The sequence below is a fragment of the Bos taurus genome, chromosome 22, assembly GCF_002263795.3.
Source record: "Bos taurus isolate L1 Dominette 01449 registration number 42190680 breed Hereford chromosome 22, ARS-UCD2.0, whole genome shotgun sequence".
Classification (NCBI taxonomy): Eukaryota; Metazoa; Chordata; class Mammalia; order Artiodactyla; family Bovidae; genus Bos; species Bos taurus.
The window spans coordinates 58,564,581-58,588,843 of NC_037349.1; the positions used below are offsets into that span (position 1 = coordinate 58,564,581).

Genomic DNA, 24,263 nt, shown 5'->3' on the forward strand with positions numbered 1-24,263 from the left:
GTCCAGCCACCATGGGGTCTAGCCCAGCTCTGCCCCATCCACACAAATCACGTGGCCACGGAACCTCAGCCTTGCCCCCTGTACTGTGGAAAGGGCGGTACTTGCTCCCGGGCACTCAACGACCCACCCTGGCTTCCTCCCCAGATCGTGGTCAGCCTGCCTCAGAGGATTGTGGCCCGGTACACCCGCCCTGTCCAGGGCAGCTTCCAGAAGGTCTCAGCCTTCAAAGTGATGGTCACAGTGGGAGACCGGAGCTCCAACCTGAGAGGTAGGGAGTGAGGGGCTAGGAGGCCTGGGGGGCCCTGCCGGGCTGGGGAGTGGGCCCTTCAGATTGGATTCTGTGTCCTTCCTGCTCAGACTCGCCTCCCCATCTCCTGAGAGGGCATGTAACCCTGGCTGGCCCATTTAACGCCCCCTCCAGCTCTTTAGAAATTCGAGTCCTCCAAGGCAGAAGCCGTGAGAGATGTTTCTGAAGGCCCAGTGCTGAGAAACTGCCTGTTTTGGGGCTTGGCGATGCAATGTCAGCCCCGGGCACCCAACTAGAGAAAGCCGCCCCCTGCCACCACACAGCCCTGAAAAGCTGGCCTAGCCGGCCTCGCTGTTCATTCTGATTTTCGTAATTCGAGTCCTGCATGGAATAGTCAACCTCTTCCCCTGCCCACGACAGTCCTGGACAGCAGCTGCCGGAAGTGTGTCCACAGGCTGTGCTGTCTCAGTCGCTCCGTCGCGTCCGACTGTGCGACCCCGTGGACTGTAGCCCGCCAGGCTCCTCTGTCCATGGGAGTCTCCAGGCAAGAATACTGGAGTGGGTAGCCTTTCCCTTCTCCAGCGGATCTTCCTGACCCAGGGATCGAACCTGGGTCTCCTGCATTGCAGGCGGATTCTTTACCAGCTGAGTACCAGGGAAACCCAAGTGCATCCATACAGGTTGTTTAAAAAAAAAAAAAACACAGCAAAACACCACTTAACCAGTAGAATTAAACGCCAGTGCTATCGATCTGCGGCAGCTTTGCTGCGTCGTGGCGGCCTCTCCCCACTCCAAGGCACCTGGGCAGGAACAGCGCTCAGGGTGCCAGTGGGGAACCGGTGTCCAGGGGTGAATTGCCCATTTCCCCTGGTGGCTCAGTGGTAAAGAACCCGCCTGTCAATGCAGGAAACTCAGGAGTCGAGTGTTCGATTCCTGGATCCAAAAGATCCCCTGGAGGAGGGCTTGGCAACCCACTCCAATGTTCTTGCCTGGAGAATCCCCATGGACAGAGGAGCCTGGTGGGCTACAGTCCATGGGGTCGCAGAGAGTCAGACACGGCTGAGCACATGTACACGCACACGTGCTGCCAGGGGCAGACCCAGCTGCCCAGCCTCTGGGCGCTCTCTGGATGCAGGCTCTGAGCAAATGCTGACATGGCCCGTTCCCTCAGCCTTCATAAGCTGTGGTCGTCAAGAGGGCTGTGGCGCAGGTCTGGTTCTCGGAGCAGCCGGCCCCTGCGTGGTCTGCTCTGGCATCCTGTGCTGGGCTCTGCAGGCGAGGGCTGAGGCGGGGGCCGGGGGCCTGCGTGTGGCACCTCTCACTGCTCCCCCGTGTGCAGGCGAGTGCTCCGCCGGCCAGGCGGAAGGCATCGCGGCCCTGCGCCCAGAAGCCCTCCTCGGCTGCCAGCTGCAGTTCAAGCAGGACGTCTTCGACTTCCCGGCACGAGAGGTCTTTACCGCAGAGCCCGAGTTTGACGCCGCCCTGGGTGAGCCTGTGGGTCTGGAGGGGACATGACCTGCACGCTGGGTGTGTCTGTGGTGTGTCTGGCTCACGATGGCGGTCTCTCTGTGGGGCTCGTGTCTGTCAGGAGCCTGTCCTGGGGACGAATGTGGTCATCCTGGCGTCTGGGTCACTGCGACCTCCGGGAGGGTTCGCGTTCCTCCCCCAGTGGCTGCCTCCACCCGGGGAGAGGACGCGCTTCCGAGCTGAGAAACCTGGTCCAAGGCCTTTCCTGGTCTTCTCAGCTCAGAGCTTGGGGGCTGCTGCCTTCAAGACCTGGGAAGGAAGGGTGGTGCCCTGCACCGCCAGCATGATGAGGCTCTGGCAGGGGGCTCCGCAGAGGCAGGGCCTTTATTCACTCTTAGAGTCCTGGGCGTTTCTGGAGTGGAGCTGCTCCACAGACCTGCTGACCGGAGCCGGGGAGTTGGCAGCCGGCCCCATGGGGTGGCTCTGAGAGGAGGGCCGCCGTCACGGGAGCAAGCGACAGCTCAGGAGGGTCCCCGTGACGAGCCTGCTCGGCGCCCGGCTCGAGTCAGTGTTGTCGTGAGAGTCTCTGTGGCCGGGCGTGCAGTGCGTCGCTCAGCTCTTCCTGAGGACGCACGGCCCGGTGTCACCCAGCGAGTGTGGCTGCAGGCCGAGGCGAGGCCCTCCTCTGTCCACTCCGTGTCTGTCCCTCTGGCTGCCGTCTGGGATCCAGGGTGCACCTGTGGGCGTGCTGTGTGCAGGACCGAGTCAGGCCTAGCACAGAGTAGGCCCTCAGCTGTCCCAGGCCCTGTGGATTCACCTGCATGGCCCCACACGGGGTCAGTGTTACCCCGACTTGAAGGACAAAGAGTCAGCCAGGATGCCGACTTGCTGGGGGCTCCCAGCTGGTGGCAGTGGGGGAGGAGGAAAGGAAGGGACTGGCCTTGAGGCTCCTGGCTGGCAGGAGCACGGGGTGAACCATCCCAGGCGCCCTGGTCCCCGCTCACCGAGCCTCCCAAGGCCCCCTCAGCAGTGGCCACTCAGCCCAGGAACCTGCTGTGGGCCAGGCGTGGACCCCAAACAGTCCCAGCCAGGCGGCCGTGGGATCTCCTGCAGCACCTGGGGTGCCAGCTGTGGAGGGGTCAGCCCTGCCGGGCGTGGGGCCAGCGCTGGGCCATGGTGTTGGTTCACCCGTCCCTCACCCCCGCCCTGAGCCAGCCTGGTGGGGCCCCGAGACTCACACATGGACCTGGCGTTCCTGCCCCAGGGGAGTCCGTGAACGGAGGATTCCAGGATACTCGAGAGCTCTGGGCCCAGAAAGGGGGCCCAGGGCGGGCGGGGACACTGAAGAGGGCCTTCCCAGGAGGCCCCTGGAGGACGGCATGCCTTACCCGGGCGCCTCCAGGGGGAAGGGGCGGCGGCAGGGCCTGGGTGGGGAGGGGCCCGGGCGGAACGGTGGCCCTGTCTCTGCAGGCCGGTACCTGTGCTCCGTGACGATGCTCCCGCTGACGGAGCGGCAGCTGAAGCACCTCAGCCTGAAGCGGACGGCGCTGCTGGTCACAGCGAGCCTCCCAGGCAGCCCCTCCCCGGCGGAGCAGGTCGGGGCCGAGGTGCCCTTCAGCCCGGGGCTTTACGCTGACCAGGCCGAAATCCTCCTGAGCAACCACTACACCAGCTCCGAGGTGAAGGTCTTTGGCGCCATGGAGGTTCTGGAGCACCTGGAGGTGAGCCCTGAGCAGGCGGGAGCCAAGGCCCCTGGGAGGGGGAGGCGGGCAGGACCAGCTGCAGCCGTGAAGTCCTGGGCCGCCTCTCCTGGAAATGAGCACAGAGCTGAATGATTTTGACCGTTCTTTTTCCCCAGAGCAGAATCCCTGTCTATTGTTGTTCAGTTATTAAGTCGTATCCGACTCAGTGACCCTGTGGTCCACAGCACGCCAGGCTTCCCTGTCCTTCACTGTCTCCCAGAGCTTGCTCAAAGTCATGTCCATTGAGTCAGTGATGCCATCCGACCACCTCCTCCTCTGTCGCCCCCTCTTCTCCTGCCTCTGTCTTTCCGGGCCTGTCTGTCGGCTCGTATGATTGTGTGAGGGGTGTGGCTGCTCCTTTCCTCTGCAGCACGTGCTAGTAAGCACGTCACGTGTCCACGAGTGAGTTCAGGGCAGGACGCGTGGTGACCGAGAGCAGGGCGAGCAGCTGAGCCCTCACCTATCGCAGATCCTGCACGCCTGCCGACAGCGGGTCCCCAGCTCTGGGCCTGGGCCACCCTGTGTGCCGAAGGGTGGTGTAGGACAGGGGTTCTGGGGCCCGGCAGGGTGGAGGAGCTCGGGGCGCCGTGTGCAGGGCTCGCCGGCGTCTCCTCGGCCTTCTCTGGTCTCGCTGCGGCAGCCTTGGCTGCAGAGTGAGGCAGAGATGAATTGGCTGCTGACGGGGGAGCACCTGCCGGGCCCTGGGCTGGGCTGCTGGCATCTGACAGCCCAATGACAGAGCTCCGGCTGCCCCCTCGGGAAGCGAGTTTGGGGATGGCTCACGTAGCGCAGCGTTATTTAAAAGGAGCTGTTGATTAGAATTCCGTGGTACTGATTTGTCCTTTTAAAAAACACCCGGCCTAGACAGCGTGCTCCTCTGACTCTGTTGGTTGCGTGCCTGTCGGCTGGATATGCCCAGCTAGCAGGGCACCATGAGTGTCAGGAAGAAGTGGGGGTGCACCCCTCAGCCCTGGGGCTCCCCAGGTGGCGCAGTGGTAAAGAACCCACCTGCCAATGCATGAGATGCAAGAGATGCAGGTTCGATCCCTAGGTCGGGAAGATCCCCTGCAGGAGGGCATGGCAACCCACTCCAGTATTCTTGCCTGGAGAATCCCATGGACAGAGGAGCCTGGTGGGCTACAGTCCCCAGGGTCACGGAGAGTCAGACACAACTGAGCCGGCGTTCACATCCTCAGCTCTGATGTCTCTCCCAGGTGAAGTCGGGGTCCCCAGCTGTGCTGGCCTTCGTGAAGGAGAAGTCGCTGGGGCTGCCGAGCTTCGTCACCTACACAGTCGGCATCTCCGACCCCGCGGCCGGCAGCCAGGGCCCTCTGTCCACCACCCTGACCTTCTCCAGCCCCAGCACTGACCAGGCTGTCACCATCCCAGTCACCGTGGCCTTCGTAATGGACCGCCGAGGCCCGGGTGCTCGTGAGTCACGGCACAGGGCCCCGGGGGGAGGGCGGCCAGCGTGGTCCAGCCAGGAGCGGAACCGGGAATCTGGGGGCGGGAGGAGCAGAAACGCACGTGCCCCCCGGAGCGAGTGACCGAGTCACTGGCAGGCGGGCTTCACTCCCCTCATCCCCATCTGCGCTCACAGGGCAGCCGGAGGTCTTGTTAAACGTGACTGAATTGTACCCCTTGAGCACGGCCTTGGCTTTCGGGGCAGCACGCCCCTGAAGGGGCGGAAGCTGAGCCTCCTCCCTGCTCCAGGAGGCAGGGTCCTGGGTCCAGCCTGGGGGGGGTCAAGCAGCCAGAGATGGACGGGGCAGGCCCTGGGCCCAGGGGGTGGGCTCAGGAGATGGATGGGGCGGGCCCCGGGCCCAGGGGGTGGGCTCAGGAGATGGACGGGGCGGGCCCTGGGCTGACTGGGCTCAGGCCCGGCCCCTCCCCCAGAGTGCGGGCACAGCACTCGGGGCTCTGTGGGCTCATTGGTGACTGTGTCCTGGGCTGCAGACGGCGCCGGGCTCTTCCAGCGCGTCCTGGACTCCTACCAGGCCATGTTCTTCACGCTCTTCGCCCTGCTGGCCGGGACGGCGGCCACGATCATAGGTGAGCTGGGCGCTCCGCGTCCCCCTCCGTCTGCCCTGCCGTCCCCGCCCCCACTCTAATAGCCGCCCGTGCCTCTCTCAGCCTACCACGCAGTCTGCGCGCCCCAGGAGCCCCCCGCCACGCCAGCCCTCTCCCCGAGAGCCAGCCCTCAGCACAGCCCTCACTGTGAGTAGCTGCCCCGCGGAGCGGTCCAGGGGTGGGGGACCCCGGGTCTCACGAGGCCCTGCCCCGGGCGTGAGTTGCAGCTGGGGTGTGAGCCCCAGAGGGCAGGTCCGGGCGCTGGCCGGGGAACGGGAGCTGGTGGACGTCAGTCCTGGGCAAGGAGAGCTTTCCCTGGGGCAGACCAGGCAAGGCAGAGGGGCTGGGGCCAGGGACCCTGGGTCTGCCGGAGCACACTGGCGCCGCTTCCTAGGGCTCTCAGCAAGGGGCGGATGGGCTGACTCAGAGGTGAGGGTTTGGGCGGTCTCGAGGAGATGATGCTCAGAGAAGAATCGCATGACTCACTCCTCTTCATAGTCCAGCTGTCTCTGCGGTCCTGAGGCCCTGGTGACCCCGTGAGTGGCGTCCCCTGGGGCTGTGCAGTGTGCAACCTGCACCGCTGTACATGGCGGCCCTGTGTCTCCCTATTCCCTTTTAAGGGTTCCCTCCTCTACACAAAGAACCCTTGAGGGGGTGTCTACTGACCTACACGGGGCATGGCCTGGCTTCAAGGGGCCTGTGAGTTTCTTGGAAGAGGACACAGCTTTCTGATAGATGCACGTTGCTGGGTAACCAGACCTTCCACGTGTCCTGGACCCCAGAATCACAGCCCTTGTCCAGGCTAGCTCTCAGGCCTGTGACGCCCAGGGGAGGCCGTGGACTGCTCAGCAGCTCACTTCCCTGTGTCGACTCTGACCACAGAGTCGTCCTGTTACTTACTGTCGTTGTCCTGTTGATCAGCTGTCCTGCAGTGGGCGCTCGCCCTGCAACCCGCATCCCCCAGCACACGCCTCCCTGTTTTGCGGAAGTCGTGCCGGGGGCTTCGCCTTGCCTCCTGAGCACCCCAGACCCTTCCACCCACACACTTTGGAGTCTGTTCCTATAGCTTTCACTGCCCAGATGGACAGGCCCCTTTCCCCGAGTGCCCCCGGATGGGACGTGGTCCTGGGATTCTGAGTCTCTGCCCGGCAGGCTGTGTGCTCTGGGAGGTCAGGCTGTGGCCCAGGCCTCTGCCTGTGCAGCTCAGCAGGCCCCTGTGGACCCCGCCTACCAGCCCGGGAGCCTGGGCCGCTTCCTGACCATCGTCTGGCGTGGGCCTGCGGGATCCAGGGGCGTCGAGGTCTCCCTTCAGCTGACAGCGTCTCTCTTCCCACCTAGATTTTGCTGCCTCATCGCCAACACCTTTCAATGCACTCCCTCCTGCCCGCCGAACCAGCCCCGCCTCAGGGCTGTGGAGCCCATGGTACCCGTCCCACTAGGCAGCGGGCCGAGACCCTGGGCCCCACCGCCCCCGGGGATAGGCCTGCCGGGTCCAGCCTGGAGCGAGCCCTGGCCCCGGCCGCCACTGCCACCATCAGCACCGCCCCTGCCGTAACTGGAGTCTAGGCTGTGCCCACGAGCTCAGTCTTACATGTAGGAACTTAAGTTTGTTGTTTGGGGTTTTTGTTTTGTTTTTATTGTTTTGTTTTACTGAGTCTTGCAGAGGTGAAGACTTTGGCTCCCTCCTCGACCTGTTGTCTGGGGTTTCTTGAAGCACACGCAGCTTTTATTATTTTGGAGTCTCTAGAATCGCACCGTTCTCAGGACTTAGAGCAGGCGGCCGTCTGTGGACCAGGGCTCTGTAGATGCTGTGACAGCAGTGTTCTCAGGGAAAGGACTTTGTCAGTGATGTTTTTTATTTGTGTCAGTTCTTTTCTCTCTGGAAACCCGACATTTCCCCCGTCCGGCTCCTACTGGGAAATGATTGGAGCAAATGGTCGCGAGTGACCGGGGCCACCCCAGGGCTACACGAGGAGCCTCAGGGCTGGGCCAGGGCGCCCAGATCAGCCTCAGGGGCTCCTGAAACTCCCGGAGCTGGGAGCCTTTCCTCCTGCCCCCACTGAGGGCCGCTGTGAACGGACAGTGTCCTCTGTGGTTCTTTGTTTTCCCCGGCGGTGAACTTGGCCTCCGCCCCAGGGGACAGCCCGTCCTGCCTGTCCCGGTCTCACTATCAGCACAGGGGCTTCAGAGTCGGAATCAGGGAGGCGTCCTTGACCTGGAGCCAGGCACCGCCCGTGTGCTCAGTCCTCTGCCCACGCACAGGCCCGCGTTCTCCGCCCCTCCTTCTGTACGAAGCACCTTGCCGATCTGAGCCTCCACCGCCCTGCGGGACGGGCTCCCTCAAGGCAGCTCCCCAGACGGGCCAGGGAAGAGGCAGCTCGGAAAACAGCCTCCCACCCAGCCCTCGTCCATGCGGCAGCTGAGACCTCCAGGACGCAGCCCTCCCGTGGCCAGGGAGCCGGGCCGCCCCCAGGAAGCCCCAGAGCCCGGTGTGCGTGGACCCTGCCGTGGGGCCTCCAGCTTTGAACCTGAGCCGTATGCCTGAATCTGCCTCAGTCCTTCGGGGCTGGACCATGCAATTTATTTTTTTAAAGCTAGAGACAGGAAGAATTGTGCCTTGGCATATTACTTGAGCTCAAACTGACAACTTGGATGTAAATAGGCACATTTCTACTTGGTTTATTTAATAAAGCTCGATTTAATTTCTTAACACGAGTGTGATTATTACCGGAGTCCCCTGCGTCCTGCCCGGAGCCCACCCAGGCTGGCGTTGCCACTTCCCGTTGTGTGAATGTGGGGAGCGGGTCTGTTCTATGGGCCTCTTCTCTGGCTGCACACCCAGGCCTCCCTCCCCTCTGAGGGATCTCTGTGACCATCATCAACCCCACTGCCCCACCCTGGCTGGTCCAGCCTCGAGGATGGGAGCAGACCTGGTGTGTCTCCACAGTCTGGTCCACAGGAATACCTAGAAAGCATGTAATGATACCATATGCCCCTGGTGGCTCAGACGGTAAAGAAGGTGCCTGCAATGTGGGAGACCCAGGACAGAGGAGAATGGAGAATCTCCTCTAGAGAGATCGTCCAGAGAATCCCATGGACAGGGGAGGTTGGCGGGCTACAGTCTATGGGGTTGCAAAGAGTTGGACACAATTGAGTGACTCACACACGCACACATGCTCAGCACAGGGCCCACCTGGCACGCAGCACTCAGTACAAGTCAGCACAGCCCTCAGGCACGGCCCTCAGTGGCACAAGGTGGCCGCCAGGATCCAGGTGTCACATCACGACTGGACATGGCAGCGTCCAGAAGAAGCAGCACAGAGACAAACCCTCCCTGTCTCTTTCTAAGGACTGAAGGCTTCTCTTGTGGAAGGCTCCTCAGCAAACAGCTCCCACCTTACCTGTTGGCCAGAGTCTGTGTCCATGACCCTTCCCAGCCCCTGGAGGCGAGGGCCACGGATGATTGTTCCTTCAGGAAACGATCACGTATGGTATTCCTTCAGGGTTGACTGGAGGTCTGGATGTTGACCCCCTCAACTTCTTTCAGATGAAAATGGAGAGGTGTCAGGGTCTGCCCAGCTGGTCTCCTCCCTCTGATCACTGCGTCTTCCTGCCTTTGCTCATCTCAGGCACTCTGACCCCTGACAGGGCTCCCAGCTGGTCTCCTCCCTGATCGCTGCGTCTTCCTCCCTTTGCTCATCTCAGGCACTCTGACCCCTGACAGAGCTGGATGGACACCCGGGCCTACGGCCGAGAGGTCTGGGCTTTCTTCTCCCCGGACGTCACCGTCATCTTAAAGCACGTGCTACTGGAAACAGCCAGACGCGGCCGGAGGCGAGGGCGTTGACAAAACCCGGTGACTTGCCTCCGTTTTCTGTTCCCGAGCTAACCAAGCAACTTTCACTCTCTCAAGGGTGCCAAAAAATGCTTTCAGCACCATTTCGTGCTAAAAATATAGTATTGCATATAGGGTTTTTTCCCCTCTAGAATTCCTAAGTTTGGCCAAAAAAATAACTCTGTTTCTCTCTGTCTCCTCCTGTTTCTCTGTGTCTGTGTGTGTTGGGGGCGGGGAGGGGGCCGTATTAGACATGTTACATCTCAAGGTCTGAGACACCAGCTCTGAGACACACCACAGCCTGGGCGTCCAGGTGGGTGGGAAAGGCACGGGGTTTACAGATGAGGTGGCTGAGGTGCAGGCCCACCGTCTGCGGTGGGAGGGGGCTCGTGTTCCCCCGTCTGCAGAGCAGCCTTCCTAACACCTGGGGGCCTCCCTACCCGCCAGCCCGCGGTGGCACCAGGGTAACAGGTGGTACGTGGGCTGCACGTTCCTCCCAGCCCTCCGCCTCCCTGCACCTCCCCCGAGGCTGAACGCGTGACCCCGCCGCCGTGGAGGTCACGTGACTTGCTTTGGCCATGTGGGTGGAGGTGACCACGTGTCCATTCAGAGCCTGGGCTTAGAGGCCTCACCAGTTCCCCTGACCCTCCGTATGCTTCTGCCGTTGACAGAATCACAGGGGGGCCCAGGGCACCAGAGACACGCATCCCTACCCCTGGCCGCCTGGCCCTGGGCGTGAGTGACGGCAGTTACAAGCTCACCGACGCTGGGGACGGTTTGTCAGGAGCATTACTCAGCAGTAGGTGACCTGCTACAGAGCACGGCATGAATTCCCTTCTGGCCGAACCCTGAGGGGCGGCTTTCTGCCGCTTGTCTCAGAGTCTGAGTGACGCGGCTGCAGCCTCGGACCCCTCCCCTCAGCCCGTTCGCTCCTGGGCTCTGCCTGGAGCTTGACAGGCCTTCCTGGTGGCCTTGACAGGAGTGGGAAGCGTGCCCCGCGTCAGCGCCTCGACCAGGCACTCAGGCAGGTGCTGTGGAGGCTAACCACGCAGGGCCCTCCTCCCCGGAGCTCTGGTTTTCTCCTCCTTGGGCTTCTGTTCTCTCATCACCCCAGTGGGCCAGGTGACGACCAGAACCAAGAGAGGAGGTGGGGGCACACAGCACCCCCGGGGCTGGGCTGCGAGCCGCTGCTCTCCAGCCTCTTGAACAAAGCGAGTCATGAATCTGAATCTAGAATCAAGGCTCGGGGACAGGCTACCTTGGCTGGGGGGCGCTGCAAAGTCACCGTGTGAGAGGAGGGGTCAAGAGTCAAGGGCATTAACAGAGAACAATCATGGGTTGTACTTTTTCTTGTTCAACTGCCTTATCGTGCAGATGGGAAAACTGAGGTCCAGAGACAGGAAGGGACTAGCGGGGGGGCCCCCCTGGTTAGTACACCAGGCCCTTCTCCTGACGGTCAAGGTTGCTCCTCCTCCACCCGGAGTAGCCACCCAGGACACAAGGACTCATTGGTGGATGGCGGGGGCCTTTCCCCCACGACTAACCCTCAAGGAGCCCGTCTGGAGCCCAAATTTTAATGTCACATGAGGTGAGCGATCTCAGTTAAAGAGAGAGACGGGAAGGAAACAAAGCCAGAGCCGTGCGTTTGGGGATCGTCTGTTATCTTGTTGGGTTTTATGCTGTATGTTAAGTGGTGCACAGAAACTCCCGCGGGGAGGATTTCATCAGCAGACTCACGAGGTGACCACTTTCACGTGGGGAGTATTTGCTGAAAGCAAATGGAGACGACTGCAAGCACTGGGAGGTGGCAGCCCGTGTTCCCATTGCTCCGTGGTTCCCAGGGACCGTCGCCTCGGGGTGGCGGTGGCTTGCCCCTTGGGTCCTTCTCCACGGAGCGGGGCGTGTCGGGAGGCCAAGGGCAGCAGCCCAGGGCCCGAGGCACGGGCCCGGCCACCGCAGGCTGCCTGCCTCTGCCGCTCACCAGCGGGCGGCCATGGCCTTGAGGACGCCCTGTCACCTCCCGGAGCCTCAGTGCCCCCATCTGCAAAGCGGCAGATGCGCTGTGTGGCTTCCAGGAGCTGCTCTGCTGGCCCCCCAGCGTGCTGGCGAGCAAGCGCGTGGCGCTCAGTAACTGTGAGCTGCTCTAGCTTCGTCTCCCTGGGGGTTGGAGGCAACCGTCCTCGCTCTCCTGGGGGCCCCGTGAAAGCTTCCCCGCCGGAGTCCCTGCTGCCGCTCACCAGGCCGATGGAGTCAAATCACAGGCAGGTGCAGGCTCACAAACCACGGGACAGCCCAGCACGTGGCCCCGAGACTGCGGGGCTGAGGGTGGATGGCCTTGCCCACTGGGCTCACCTGCCAGGTGGGAGCAGAGCCCTGCAGGCCCGTTCTTCTGGTTTTCTAGAGACTCTGAAATTCCAGCTCGGGGGAGGTAAAACCTTCCAGTGTATACATATTGGTAATAACGTTTAAATATATATGTATTTTTTAGAAAAACCAACTTGTGGGGGCCAAAGAAACCTGCTCTCAGGGCACCAGCTTTCAGTCTCTGAGTTTCTCCATAAACAGTAAGCATTCTGGCACGTGCCTGCCCCCAGCCCCTTCTTGTGTCCCTGGCAGACGTTGCTGATCACTCCCAGAACTCTCTTTCTTGCTCAGGCAGGACTCCGCCTTGGACTCCCTACAGTCCAGCGTTCTGGCAGCCACGGCCCGTCAGCCAGTATCAACAGAAGTGAGGAGTCCCACCTTTCCCACTAACCTACTCCCAAGCCACTCATTTCAGAGGCAGGAAAGGACTAGTTTTAGCTCACTCATAACCAGACGTGAAAGGATCAGCTTCTCTTTGGCAGCTGACAAAGACAGAGGCACTGGATGAAGGATGTTTTGTGTGCTGGAGTGTGTCTTTTTTTTTTTTCTTCAAAAGTATAGGTTTGGGACCGAAGCATCTTCAAATGCAGAAGATGTAGGCCCCACTTCCTGCCCCTACTGCCCACTGGGTCCAGGTGGAGGGCATTGATAGACAGAGGTAGGGTGTTTGTGTAAACATAATACTTTATTTTCAGGAACCACAGAAACGCCATTCGCCCCCCTGTGGGGGAGGAGAACAGGAGCTCATGGTCTAAATCAAAGGAAAATGATCAAGGCGCCCAAGTTGGAGGCAGACTCCTGTCGGCTGTCAAGCTGGTAATTTTGTTCCCTGAGCCGGGAGGGGTAAGGTGCTGTTACCACCTCCAGGAGATTCTGGCAGCCTTTGTCAACGCTCTGCTTCCCCAGGAGCTGGGAGGGTGGGAGTTGGAGGGATGAGTCAGACAAGGCGTCTCTCGGTGGGGCAGGGGGAGACCCAGCAAGGCGCAGAGCTACTCCTGTGGGTGGGCGTGCGGCAGCCTCAGGGGAGGGACGCAGCTGGGTTGGAGGAGGCTCCTAGGAGGAGGGTAGTCAGAACCAGGCGTGGTACATCGTCAGAGGGGCTGGTATGAGCCGCAGGTCACAAGCTGCTTTTGGGATAGGAAATGGCAACCCACTCCAGTGTTCTTGCCTGGAGAATTCCATGGACAGAGGGGCCTGGCGGGCTATAATCCAAAGGATCGCAAAGAGTCGGACATGGCTGAGTGACCAGGCATATCAGAAACTCCCAGCGTCCTCTGAGGGCAGTGTTGAGCAGTGGGAAGGAACGCTGGGGCCTGGATTCATATCCTCACCCATTTGGGACAGAGTTATGGCCTATTGTTCTGGGTATAAAAAGCTCTCGGCTCCCAAACTAGGGGGTGCAGGGAAGTGCCGATTTGGGGTGATGGGCCAGTGCATTCAAACAAGGCCTCCTGCGTCCCCCAGGCCTGTGGCATTCCCCAGGGGCGTGCATGGCTGGGTTGAGATGTTCTGAATTCAGGACCTGGAGAGAAGTCAGTTAATTAACTTCTTAAGTTAATTCTTCCCAATCTAACTGGACTCTTACTTTTTTTAAGTTTCTCACTTTTTGAGTGACAAAACGGATGAAGCCCACTTTCAGTACAATTTCACATAATTTCAGATTCTGAGTAGCTTATTTCATATGACAGTTGAAAGCTATTATATCAAGTCATGGTATAAAATGTTCTGATTATGGGTTAATCCTCATTGTATCTCAACCTGTAAAGTGCTTACTATGTTCTGTGTCCTACTCATAAAAGTACACCTTTAAACCAAGGATGAAAGACCACAGGTGTCACCTTGGAAAGCCTGCGGGCACTGAGTTTTATCGAGAGGCTCTGAGGGAGCATGCCTAGAGCTGCGAGCCCCGCTGTGTGCGGTGGGGAGCCTGCCCCTCGTATGGCAGGTGCCTGAGTGGGCGTGTTGTGGCCAGCGGCTGCTCGGAGGGGCACCCTGGGGTCACTGTATGTGTGAGTGGAGTCCCCCGGGGACAGTTGGCAGGATGACTGCTCCGCCCAAGGAGAGTGGACGGGACGTGTTTGGGGGAAACACGTGCCCTCACCTCACCTCTGCCCCTTGGCCCTTTAGCCAGGCTCCCCCAGACTTCCGGTCCTGACTGTCCAGCCAGGACCTTCCCCTCCCTGGGCCTCAGCATCCCCCTCGGCTTTGATTAGATGCCCCAGCTCCAAAAGCCTGTGGGTCCAGCAAGGGAGCAGACCCCAGGCCTGGGCCCTGCCTGCCCGCCTGCCCACCGCAGCCGCATCCCCAGGGAGCACAGCTGCCACCCTGGGGCCGCCCTGCTCTTGGCAGGTGGGAGACGGAACTGCAGAGGCCCCAGCGGTGGCGGGGGGCGGTGCGCTGGGCAGCCCAGCGGGCCGGTTCCTCTGCCAACGGTGGCCTGATTTAACCGGCATGGCATGGCACAGTGAGGCCCTGAAGGGCAGTGCCAGCCGCTCCGCGTTCCTGCCCGACTCAGAACACCTGAGCTGCCTCGGCTCCTCCCACCCCAAGTGGGGCGATGCTCCCGGCAGCCTGGGCTGATCCGTCAGCCTGCCCTGCTGCTCTTGTCGTCTGCCTTCTCTGCCGGCCTGACTCCCTGCTCCAGGGCAGGGCTCTCCTCTCTTCTGCAGTTTCCCTTCTTCCTCTTCTCCTCCTGCACCCCTCCCCATCCCCCTCTTCCTCCCCACCCCACCCCCCCGGCCTCCCCCCACTTCCCATCCTTCTCCTCTTCCTCCCCATTCTTCTCCCGCAACACCCTACAGCCTCGCTGCTCAGACTCTGGTCCTCAGATGGACAGCGTGGGTGCCCCCCAGGAGCCTGTGAGAAAATGTGGGCTCTCAGGCTGCACCCCAGCCCTGCTGCGTCAGGGCCTGCAGTTCAACAAGCCCCCCGGGTGACTCGTGCACTTCTCTAATTACAGGGTAATCAGAGTTCATTAAAGTGCCAAACACCGCAGCCTCACCTGTAGCCCCTCTGCTGATTGCTGACTTGATTTGCTTTCAATTTGCCCTGCTTTCTTCCCAAGGGTTTTGTTTTTAACTTTATTTTATATTGGCGTTTAGTTGATTTACAATGTTATGTTGGCTTCAGGTGTACAGCACAGTGATTCAGTTACACACATACCCACTCTTTTTCGGATTCTTTTTCCATGTAGAGTATTGCAGAACGTTGAGTCGAGTTCCCTGGATTCAATGTTAATCCCAAACTCCTAATCTGGCAAGGGTCGCCAAGAGGAGGGGACAGCCCTTGCAAAGATGACCAGAGGGAACCAGGAGGTGGGGGGTGGGTGTGTCCGTGTGTCTGCGTTGAACAGACAGCGGCGGTTCCAGGGAAGAGCATCACCGAGGTCAGGAGGGGGCTGAGGTGGTGTGGCTCGGACAGGGCTTCTGTGGGTCTGCTGTAACATTGAAGCGAGTGAAGTCAAAGGCTGGACCAGGCCACTGTTTTCTAGGAGCGGGCTCTGAAGTCAGAAAGCCTGGGTCCAGATTCTGACTCCACTTCCCACGTGCTGTTTTACTGCGAGCAATCCGATCTGTGCCTCCGTTTCCTTACCCCGCAAATGGAGCCCACAGAGGTGCTTCCATCGTTCGAGAGGATGTGAGATTAAATGAGGGAATCCATGGAAAGTACTGGGAAGCGTTCCTGGCGTGTAAGCGGCCAGCTGGAGCCCAAGGCCAGGTGGCCCACTGCCTCGAGCCTCAGCTTCCTCAGCGGCGGTGAGGGCCGCCCTCTCCTGCAGGGCTGCTTGTGAATATTCAACAGCCAACAGACAGGCATGTGCCTGGCCCTCTGCCTGGCAGGCTTGGCTTCTCTCGTTGAGCTGGCACTGTAGTGGGGGAGACGGAAAAAGCATAAACAGATAACACGGTTGCAGAGATAGTGGTAAGTACCCCGAGAAATACCAGACAAGATGGGAGGGGACAGGATGATGGCGGAGGGGACCCTGCTTCCGTTTGGTGGTCAGAGAAGACTTTTCTGCAGCGACGTTTGAGTCGAGATCTCAGAGCCAAGGAATCGGCAGAGACAGGGAAGGAGTGTTCCGGCCGGAGGAACAGCGTGTGCAGAGGCCCTGAGGTAGGAGCTCTGGGCCTGACTGTGGGACAGAGCAGGGGCCCCGTGGCTGGAGTCGGGTCCCAGGTTTTAGCCAACGAGGATGCAGGGCACCCAGTTAAAGACCTGAACAGCAAAAGATTTTTGCTGTTGTTGTCCAGTTGCTCAGTCGTGTCCGACTCTTTGTGACCCCATGGACTGCGGCACGCCCGGCCTCCCTGTTATTCACTATGTCCCAGAGTTTGCTCAAATTCATGTCCATTGAGTCAATGAAGACATCCAACCAGCTCATCCCTCTGTCGTCCCCTTCTCCTCCTGCCTTCGATCTTTCCCAGCATCAGGGTCTTTTCCAATGAGTCAGCTCTTCGCACCAGGTGGCCAAAGTATTGGAGCTTCAGCATCAATCCTTCCAATGAATATTCAGGATTGATTTCCTTTAGGATTGACTGGTTTGGTTAAAAGGATTTTTTAATATAAGTGTATTCCAAACGTTGCCTAAGTCACTTGTTGTTATCTGAAATTCCGATTTTACTGGGAACCTCTATTTTATCTGGCAGTCCTATGCTCGGGGGAGGAGCTGTGTGGGGGGGTAGTGATTCATCAGCCTGATGGAGGCTTGGCTGGCCTGGGGAAGTGGTTGGATTTCTTTCTAAGGATCAGGGTTAACAGGGCCGAGGGCTCCAACCTGCATGCTGGCCCAGGCACTAAAATGGGTGGGCTTGCAGCTCAGTGGGGAAGGTGTCTGTCAGGGACCCCGGAACAAGAGGTTTGGGCCACTCGCTGTATGGAGAATTCTCCAAAAGATGACTCATCGCAAGTCACAGATTAGATCTCAGGCTGCATCCCTCCCAGAAACGACAGGGAGGGGAGGCGGTGAGAGTAGTGGGAGTGATGTTAAAATTAGAACCACTGTGCTCTCCTAATTACAGATGCAGTCGGAGCCCTAGGAATCTGTAACGGGCTTCCTTGCAGCCCTCTGGAAGGGGCTTCCACCACGTGTGCACTCACGAGGAGCCGGGAGAGGGTCTCAGGGGATGATGTGTGCCCAGGAGGGGTGCGGGGGGCCAGGAGGTGGGGCTGGGTGTGCACACCGCTCTGCAGCTGGCGGCGAGAGTCCGTGACGTCGGGCCTGCCCTGCTCCCTGCGGGCCTCGGGGGACGGATGGGGGCAGAGTCAGCTGTAGGAGAGGCTCCCAGAGGCGGCGTCTGGGTCCCTCACGCGGGCTCTGCCGGCCCCCCGGGGCTCAGCACTTGCTGAATGAATGAATGAAAGAAAGAATGAATGAGTGAGGGCACTTTGGCCACCCCCTCCTTCTCGTGGCTGGGCTATTTTAAGCCTCGCCCTAGGCCTTGTGTGGGCGCCTCCACTCCACGTCACAGCAAACAGATTAAAAGGCACCCACGTGCCTCATTAAATAGAATTTCTATATAACGACACGGCAATGAGTGGAGATGCCGTGGACTAGTCGACTGAGGTTCTGTTCTGTGGACACTTAATTGAACATTTATTCATTTTGACACGTTAGTATGTCTTTTCCTCTGTCCTCCACCCCCCGACCCCCATCTGCAAAACTTTGCTGGGCTCCCGACAGCCTCCCGGCTACCGATGCTCTGCCCCGTGGCTAAGCAGGTGGCCTTGTCTCAGGGCCGCAGTGCCCCCCTCAGCCTGTCTGTAAGGGGGACGGTGGATGCGGTGACCACCTGGGCGCATCCTCCCACGCGGAGGCTTGTCAGAGCCCTCCCGCTTCCTTCAGAGGCAGGGGGTGAGAGTCCCTGCCACCCTCACAGGACCATTGACTGCCGGGGGCGCCAGCATCATCAGCTGTTCCTATCCCCACTTTACAGGTGGAAAGGCAGAGGCTGGGAGGTGCGGACAGCCCTGGGGGGTCCTGGCCTGCCCGAGGAGGTGTGGGCCGAAGTGCATCACTCACCCTGGGGGCAGGCCGGTTACCCTTCAGTCCTGACCGTGTGAAGGAGCTGCTGACGGGTCTTCAACGCCCCGCTGGGTGTGTGCTCTGTCGTGTCAGACTCTTTTCGACCCCCTGGACTGTGGGCCACCGGGCTCCTCTGTCCATGGGACTTCCTGGGCAGGAATACTGCAGTGGGTTGCCGTTTCCTGCTCCGGGGGATCTTCCTGATCCAGGATCGGATTCACATCTCCCGAGTCTCCTGCACTGGCAGATGTGGTCTTTACTGCAGGGAGGCCCAGGCCTCTGTAGTGAACGAACCAAATCCTCACCACGAGGCCACCAGGGAACGCCCCTAAAAGTATTTTTGTTTAAAACAGTAAAGAAAAAAATTAAATACGTGTTTCATGTATACCCAGTAACAGCAAAATTCATGAAGGCAGCATTAAACATTTTTTATTGGAGTATAGTTGATTCACAGTGTTTTATGTTAATTTCTTCTGTACAGCAAATGCTTCAGTCATCCATACGTATATATTCTTTCTCATATTCTTTCCTGTTAGGCATCATCACAGGATATTGAATGGGTCCCTGCGCTCGGCAGGAGGCCGTGGTGTTTATCTGTGCCGTGTATAACAGTTTGCCTCTGTGAATCCCGAGCTCCCGATCCCTCCCTCTTCTCCCCTCGGCAGCCGCGCGTCTGTTCACCGCGTCCGCGTCTGCTGCTGTTTCACAGACAGGCTCATGTGTGTTGTGCGTTAAACTCCGCATGTGCTGATACCATGTGGCGTGTGTCTTTCTCCTGTCTGATTTGCTTTGCTTAGTATGATCATCTCTGGGGCATTACTTCATTTTCTGGTGGCTGAGTATCATTCGATTGCATGTATGTGTGTGTGTACACATGTCACATCTTCTTTATCCATTCCATGGACATTTAGCTTGTTTCCGTGTTCTGGCTGTTGTAAACAGCGCAGCTGTGAACATAGGGGTGCATCTGTATATGTATGTATCTTTTCAGATTGTAGTTTTTTCTGGATATATGTCTAGGATCACGATTGCTGGGTTAACTGGAAACGCTGTTTTTAGTTTTCTGAGGAACCTCCGTACCATTTTCCACAGTGGCTATTCCCACGAACAGTGTAGCACTTAATATTTGTAGACTCTTTAATGGTGGCCATCATGAAGGCTGCATCTGAATGGCCAAATTGAGGGTTCCATGGGGTTGGGCTGCAGTTAGCATGCCGTGTGCTGTTCAGGGGCTAAGTTGTGTCTGGCTCTTTGTGACCCCGTGGACTGCAGCACGCCAGGCTCCACTGTCCTTCGCTGTCTCCCGGTTTGCTCAGATTCACGTCCACAGAGTTGGTGATGCCATCCAACCAGCTCACCCTCTGCTGTGTCTCCTCAGACAAGTCAGTCCACCTCTCTGGGCTGTCCCATTCCTGATAAGGATTGCTAATGCAGACAAGGTCCAGTGCTAAGGATCTAACGCTAAAGACTCCTTTTTCTGATGGTCTTCCCCTTCTTTAAAGGGCAGGTCAACGTCTGCCATACAGGTCCCGCAGACAGTGGACCAAAGGCGTGTGGAGGAGCAGGCGCCTGGAGCCTGGCACTGGGGGTGAGAAACGCGGGGAAGGGCTTCAGTTCCGTGGCAGTTGTGCACAGGTGCTCTGAGTCACTACAAGGAGCAATGTTGCAGGACCAACTCCAGACCAGCCACCTGCTCCTGCAAGGTGAGATGACCGAGGAATGAGGATCCTTCCTGATTTGCAGAAACAAGGTGATTGATACGGTGACTTTAATCACCAAGCAGCTTTATCTAGAAGAACCACAAATTGCTCCTCAGCTACTCAGAAAGAGAGGGGCTTGATGGCCATCTCTGAGGATTAGCAACGTGGAGCATCAGGACAGGTGAGGTGGTGGGGAGGTGGTCAGCAGAGACTCCAGTCCCCAGGGGGCTCCTGAGACACCTTAACTCTCGTAAACTTGTGCTCCTGGATCTCCTGGGAGTCCTGTTTGAGTCTCTGCCCTTTTTAGTATTTTTTGGCCACACCATACATCGTGTAGGACCTTATTTCCTGGACCAGGGATCAAACCCACGCCCCCTGCAGTGGAAGCTTGGAGTCTTACCCACTGAACCACCAGGTAAGCACCCTCCCGCCTGAGTCTCTGCCTTTTGATAGGAGAGTGGAAGACATTAACCTTTATTGTACTGTTTGTTTAGACTTACTTGGCCATCTTATTTTAATTCATCATGATTTCATTGTGTTACATTTTTAAATTGATCAAAGTATCTATTTCATTTCCCCCCCTCAACTGCTTTGAAAATTATGCCTTCTGTCTCTGTTTGCCTAATGAATAACTGTATATTTTCAACACACATACTTAGTTTTCTAATAATGTTTATTGTTTAACAGCATCTCTGTTCCAGCCTGGTCTTTGCGAAAGCTGATAAATCCCCGAGGCAGGGATTAGGGAGTGGGGGAGGGGCCCCAGCACTGTCTCTGTTTCCGCATATGACCTTTATTTATCCTTAGAGCTGCCTGGAAAGAAGGGTTCGTCCTTCCATTCATGGATGAGTTAAGTGACGCTCAAGAGCCGAAGATGGTGGTCCAGGGCTTATCAGCAAGTGGGCGGCCAAGCAGGAGTTCTAAGTCCTGGCTCTTTCTGCCATTTTTTGTCTGTCTGTCTGTACGGTTCACCACTTGTCTGTACTTCCTCAACAAAGAGCCAGTGAGCTGGAGTATGAAGACAGAGTCAGAGGTGAGTGTGTACAGGGGCGAGAGGGGAGAGCCCTCCCCGTGGTTGACTGGTGCCTGCTTCTTGCCAGTGGGTTTGGGGTGTCTGAGAGCCGCACCGAGCCCTGGTGGGGCACACCCTCCTGCCCACATGCTCCGGGAGGACTGCTGTGCTGGTTCGGGGTGGGGGCTGCCTCTCTCTGCCACTCATTCATCAGATGCTTGCTGAGCGCCTCTGGGTGGCAGTTCCTGGCAGGGGGGTGGTTTGGGGATCAGAAGGCATCCAGGTGAGCCGTGCAGAGGAAACAGGGCCTGGAGATTCTTTGTTCCTTATTATTATGGCTATACTTTGAAAAGGTGATACATGCATGGAAGACAATATCTGAACTGTACAAAAGGCTATAGAGTCAGCCTTCTCTCCACCCCTAGGATGATGTTGTTATATAAAAGGTAAAATATACGTGAGGAGGTATAAAAAATCCAGCAGTGCCTACCTTTGGCATTATCTGGAGCGCATCCTTGTGGAAAGAGTCTATACAAATTCAAGCGCACGCTTCTGCACGCTCCTTCGTGTTTTGGCGCTGCTGGGAGAAACCCACGCCTGCCGTGTGCCTGACCCTCATCACTTCCTTTATCCTGAAGGTCACCCTTGCTGATCCGTAGAGAACAGCCTTGGTTGAGGCCACAGACATTCCATGAAAGGCACTGTCCATGATGCCTTGGAGCTCGTGAGTGGGTTTACTGTGGGACAAACCCCTGAGTTTGGAATTGTGCGTGAGAGAGTGGAGGAGGGTTCGAGTCCCAGCTGTCTTCAGAGGAGCGCGTTCTCCGAGGCGTGTGTGTCGCTGCCACCCCAGCCGTGACAGGCTTAGCGCACGTCGTCCCGGAGCTCCATCAAACTGAAGACTGTCTTTTAAACACAGCAGCAGGAAGAGCCTCGAGAGAGGCCCCAACCCGGCGGGGTGGGGAGCTCCTAGCGGGGCTGCATGCTGAGCCTGGAGAAGCTGGTTACCCACCTCCCGGCCACCCACCCGCATTGCCCCGCTTCAGATAAGACTCGGGAAGAGCGGTCAGACTCCTTAATTAAAGCCGTGCTACCAGATATGGTGGAGTGTTTTTCCTTTTAATAGCTTCAGTGAGACATAATTAACATACTATACAATTCTCCCTTTTAAAGTGTACGAGTCAATGCTTTTCAGCACATTCACAGACTTTTACAATCAATTTTGGAGTATTTTCATTACCCCATAAAGAAATCTTCATCTACCCACCGGTCACCCAGCCCCTCCCCTCAGCTGCCGCTGGCCGGTTTCTCTCTCTGTGGATTTGTCCATTCTGGACCTTTCGTGTAAATGGAGCCCTGCAATAGCTGATCCTTTGTGACGGGCTTCTTCTACTTAGCATCATGTTTTCAGGGCTCGTCCATATAGCAGGTGTCAGTATTGTATTCTTTTTTTATTAACAAGTAAATATTCATTACTTTGTCAACAGAGGTCCGTCTAGTCAAGGCTGTGGTTTTTCCTGTGGTCATGTATGGATGTGAGAGTTGGACTGTGAAGACGGCTGAGCGCTGAAGAATTGATGCTTTTGAACTGTGGTGTTGGAGAAGACTCTTGAGAGTCCCTTGGACTGCAAGGAGATCCAACCAGTCCATTCTGAAGGAGATCAGCCCTGGGATTTCTTTGGAAGGAATGATGCTAAAGCTGAAACTCCAGTACTTTGGCCACCTCATGTGAAGAGTTGACTCATTGGAAAAGACTCTGATGCTGGGAGGGATTGGAGGCAGGAGGAGAAGGGGACTACAGAGGATGAGATGGCTGGATGGCATCACTGACTCGATGGACGTGAGTCTGAGTGAACTCTGGAGTTGGTGATGGACAGGGAGGCCTGGCGTGCTGCGATTCATGGGGTCGCAAAGCGTCGGACACGACTGAGCGACTGAACTGAACTGAACTGAGGTATTCATTGTGTGGATAGACCGCTTTGTATCAGTCAGTTGATGGAGACTTGTTTCCATATTTTTGCTCAATGCTGTTATGACATTTGTGTACAAGTTTTTGCGAGGATGTATGTTTTCAATTCTCTTGGCTATACATCTAGGAAAAGAATTTCTGGATCATATAAGTGCTTAAATGTCTGAGGAACTGCCAGGCTATTTCGCAAAGCAGCTGTACTATTTTAGATTCCCCCCAGCTATGTATGAGCGTCCACTTTCTCAACATCCTTGCCAACGCTTATTATTTTCTGTATTTTTAATTTTAGCTAACCTAGTAAGGGTGAAGTGGTATGTCAGCTTGGTTTCGATTTGCATTTCCCTGATCACTAATGATGTCAAGCATCTTTTCATGTGCTTATTGTGTTTTTTTTGAGAAATGTCTATTTAGAGCTTTTGCCCATTTTACACTGGGTTGTCTTTTTAGATTGTTGAGTGAAGAAAGTTACTTATTCTAGAAACAAAAGTCTCATCAAATGTATGACTCACAAAAATTTTCTCCTGTTCGGAGGGTTGTCATTTCAATTTCTTGACTGATTTGACAATTTCTTGTCCTTTGAAGAATTGGCAGGTGGGTTCTTTACCACTGTCCCACCTGGGAAGCCCTCCTGATGGTTTTGGTTTCATAGATAAGTCATTATGATTTTGATTTGCATGTCCCTAGCAAGTAATGAAGCTGAGCATATTTTTGTGTGGTTATTTGCCATTAATATATCTTCTTTGGTAAAATGTCTGTTCAAATCTTTTCCCCATTTTTAATTGGGTTGTTTGTCTCATTATTAAGTTGTAAGCGTTCTTTATACAGTCTACTCACAAGTTCTTTGTTGAATGTACATTTTGTGAATATTTGTTCCCATACTTTTCTTTTTCTTAACAGTGTTTTTTTTTGTTTGTTTAAGTAGAGGATTTCCTTTTCAAAGGAAACTCCAAGGGAAAGCAGTCTTGAAGAGCCAGCAGCGGTTAGTTCTGTGGTGCCAGGTGAGGACTGAGAAGCAGCAGGACTACAGCCGGGGGCCCTGACTGACCGACTCTGACTCCGGGTCAGAGAAGGCGCAGCGCTAACCAACACGTCCCCACCCAGGGCGGTGACTGGGAGCCGGGCCCATCGCCGTGACCTGAGGCACGTCTACCAGGATGCAGGGCTCTTCACACAGCATGTGGGCTCTTAGTTCCCTGACCAGGGACCAGACCCGAACCTCCTGCAGTGGAGGCGAGGAGGCCTCTCACTACTGAACTGCCAGGAACGTCCCCTTAAGTGTCTTTAAAAAAAATTTTTTTTTTTTACAATGTTGCATTGGTTTCTGCCACACAACAACTCGAATCAGCCTCAACTACACACGTTCCCCTTCCCTCGTGAGCATCCCCACCTCCGCCATCCCTCCCCTCCGGGTCATCACAGAGCACCTTCCCACCAGCTCTCCGCCCCACAAGTGCTGTGCGTACGTGCTGTGCTGTGCGTACGTGCTGTGCGTACGTGCGTACGTGCTGTGCGTACGTGCTGTGCGTACGTGCTGTGCGTACGTGCTGTCGCCGCGCTCCCCACTCGCCCCACCCTCTCCCTCCCCAGAGTGCACGAGCGGTTGCCACGTCTGTCTCCACTCCTGCCCTGTAAATAGGCTCATCAATACCGTTTCTCTAGATACCACATATATGCATTAATATACTCTGTCTTTCTCTTTCTGACTTACTTCACTCTGTATAACAGGCTCTAGGCTCATCCCCCTCACTGGAACAATCCACCTCAAATTTGTTCTTTTTATGGCTCAGTAATATTCCATCGTAAATAGGCAACTCGATATCAGGAAAACAAACAGT

General features: G+C 57.1%; 1 protein-coding gene and 1 long non-coding RNA gene across 5 annotated transcripts in view; both read left to right on the plus strand.

The window, feature by feature from the left end:
- The window catches only part of NUP210 (nucleoporin 210), a 91,399-nt gene extending 83,163 nt beyond the window's left edge, over nucleotides 1-8,236 (plus strand). For 2 of the 3 annotated variants that reach the window (NM_001191461.1, XM_059879452.1), the window contains 7 exons: nucleotides 145-268; nucleotides 1,587-1,733; nucleotides 3,185-3,435; nucleotides 4,671-4,887; nucleotides 5,413-5,508; nucleotides 5,590-5,673; nucleotides 6,865-8,236. In NM_001191461.1, the coding sequence (NP_001178390.1) occupies nucleotides 145-268; nucleotides 1,587-1,733; nucleotides 3,185-3,435; nucleotides 4,671-4,887; nucleotides 5,413-5,508; nucleotides 5,590-5,673; nucleotides 6,865-6,965 (1,020 nt within the window). In that variant the 3' untranslated portion in view covers nucleotides 6,966-8,236. Of the gene's footprint in view, nucleotides 1-144; nucleotides 269-1,586; nucleotides 1,734-3,184; nucleotides 3,436-4,670; nucleotides 4,888-5,412; nucleotides 5,509-5,589; nucleotides 5,674-6,146; nucleotides 6,276-6,864 lie in introns of all 3 variants that reach the window. The other variant, XM_024982365.2, reaches the window with a different exon arrangement.
- A 3,617-nt stretch (nucleotides 8,237-11,853) lies between these two features.
- LOC132343532 (uncharacterized) lies at nucleotides 11,854-23,177 on the plus strand. 2 transcript variants are annotated; one of them, XR_009492421.1, is made up of 4 exons: nucleotides 11,854-11,925; nucleotides 12,421-19,862; nucleotides 20,255-20,480; nucleotides 21,098-23,177. It is a non-coding gene; the product is annotated as an uncharacterized lncRNA (long non-coding RNA). The 2 variants fall into 2 exon arrangements; XR_009492420.1 differs by having other exon boundaries at nucleotides 21,947-23,177.
- Nucleotides 23,178-24,263: the final 1,086 nt, after the last annotated feature.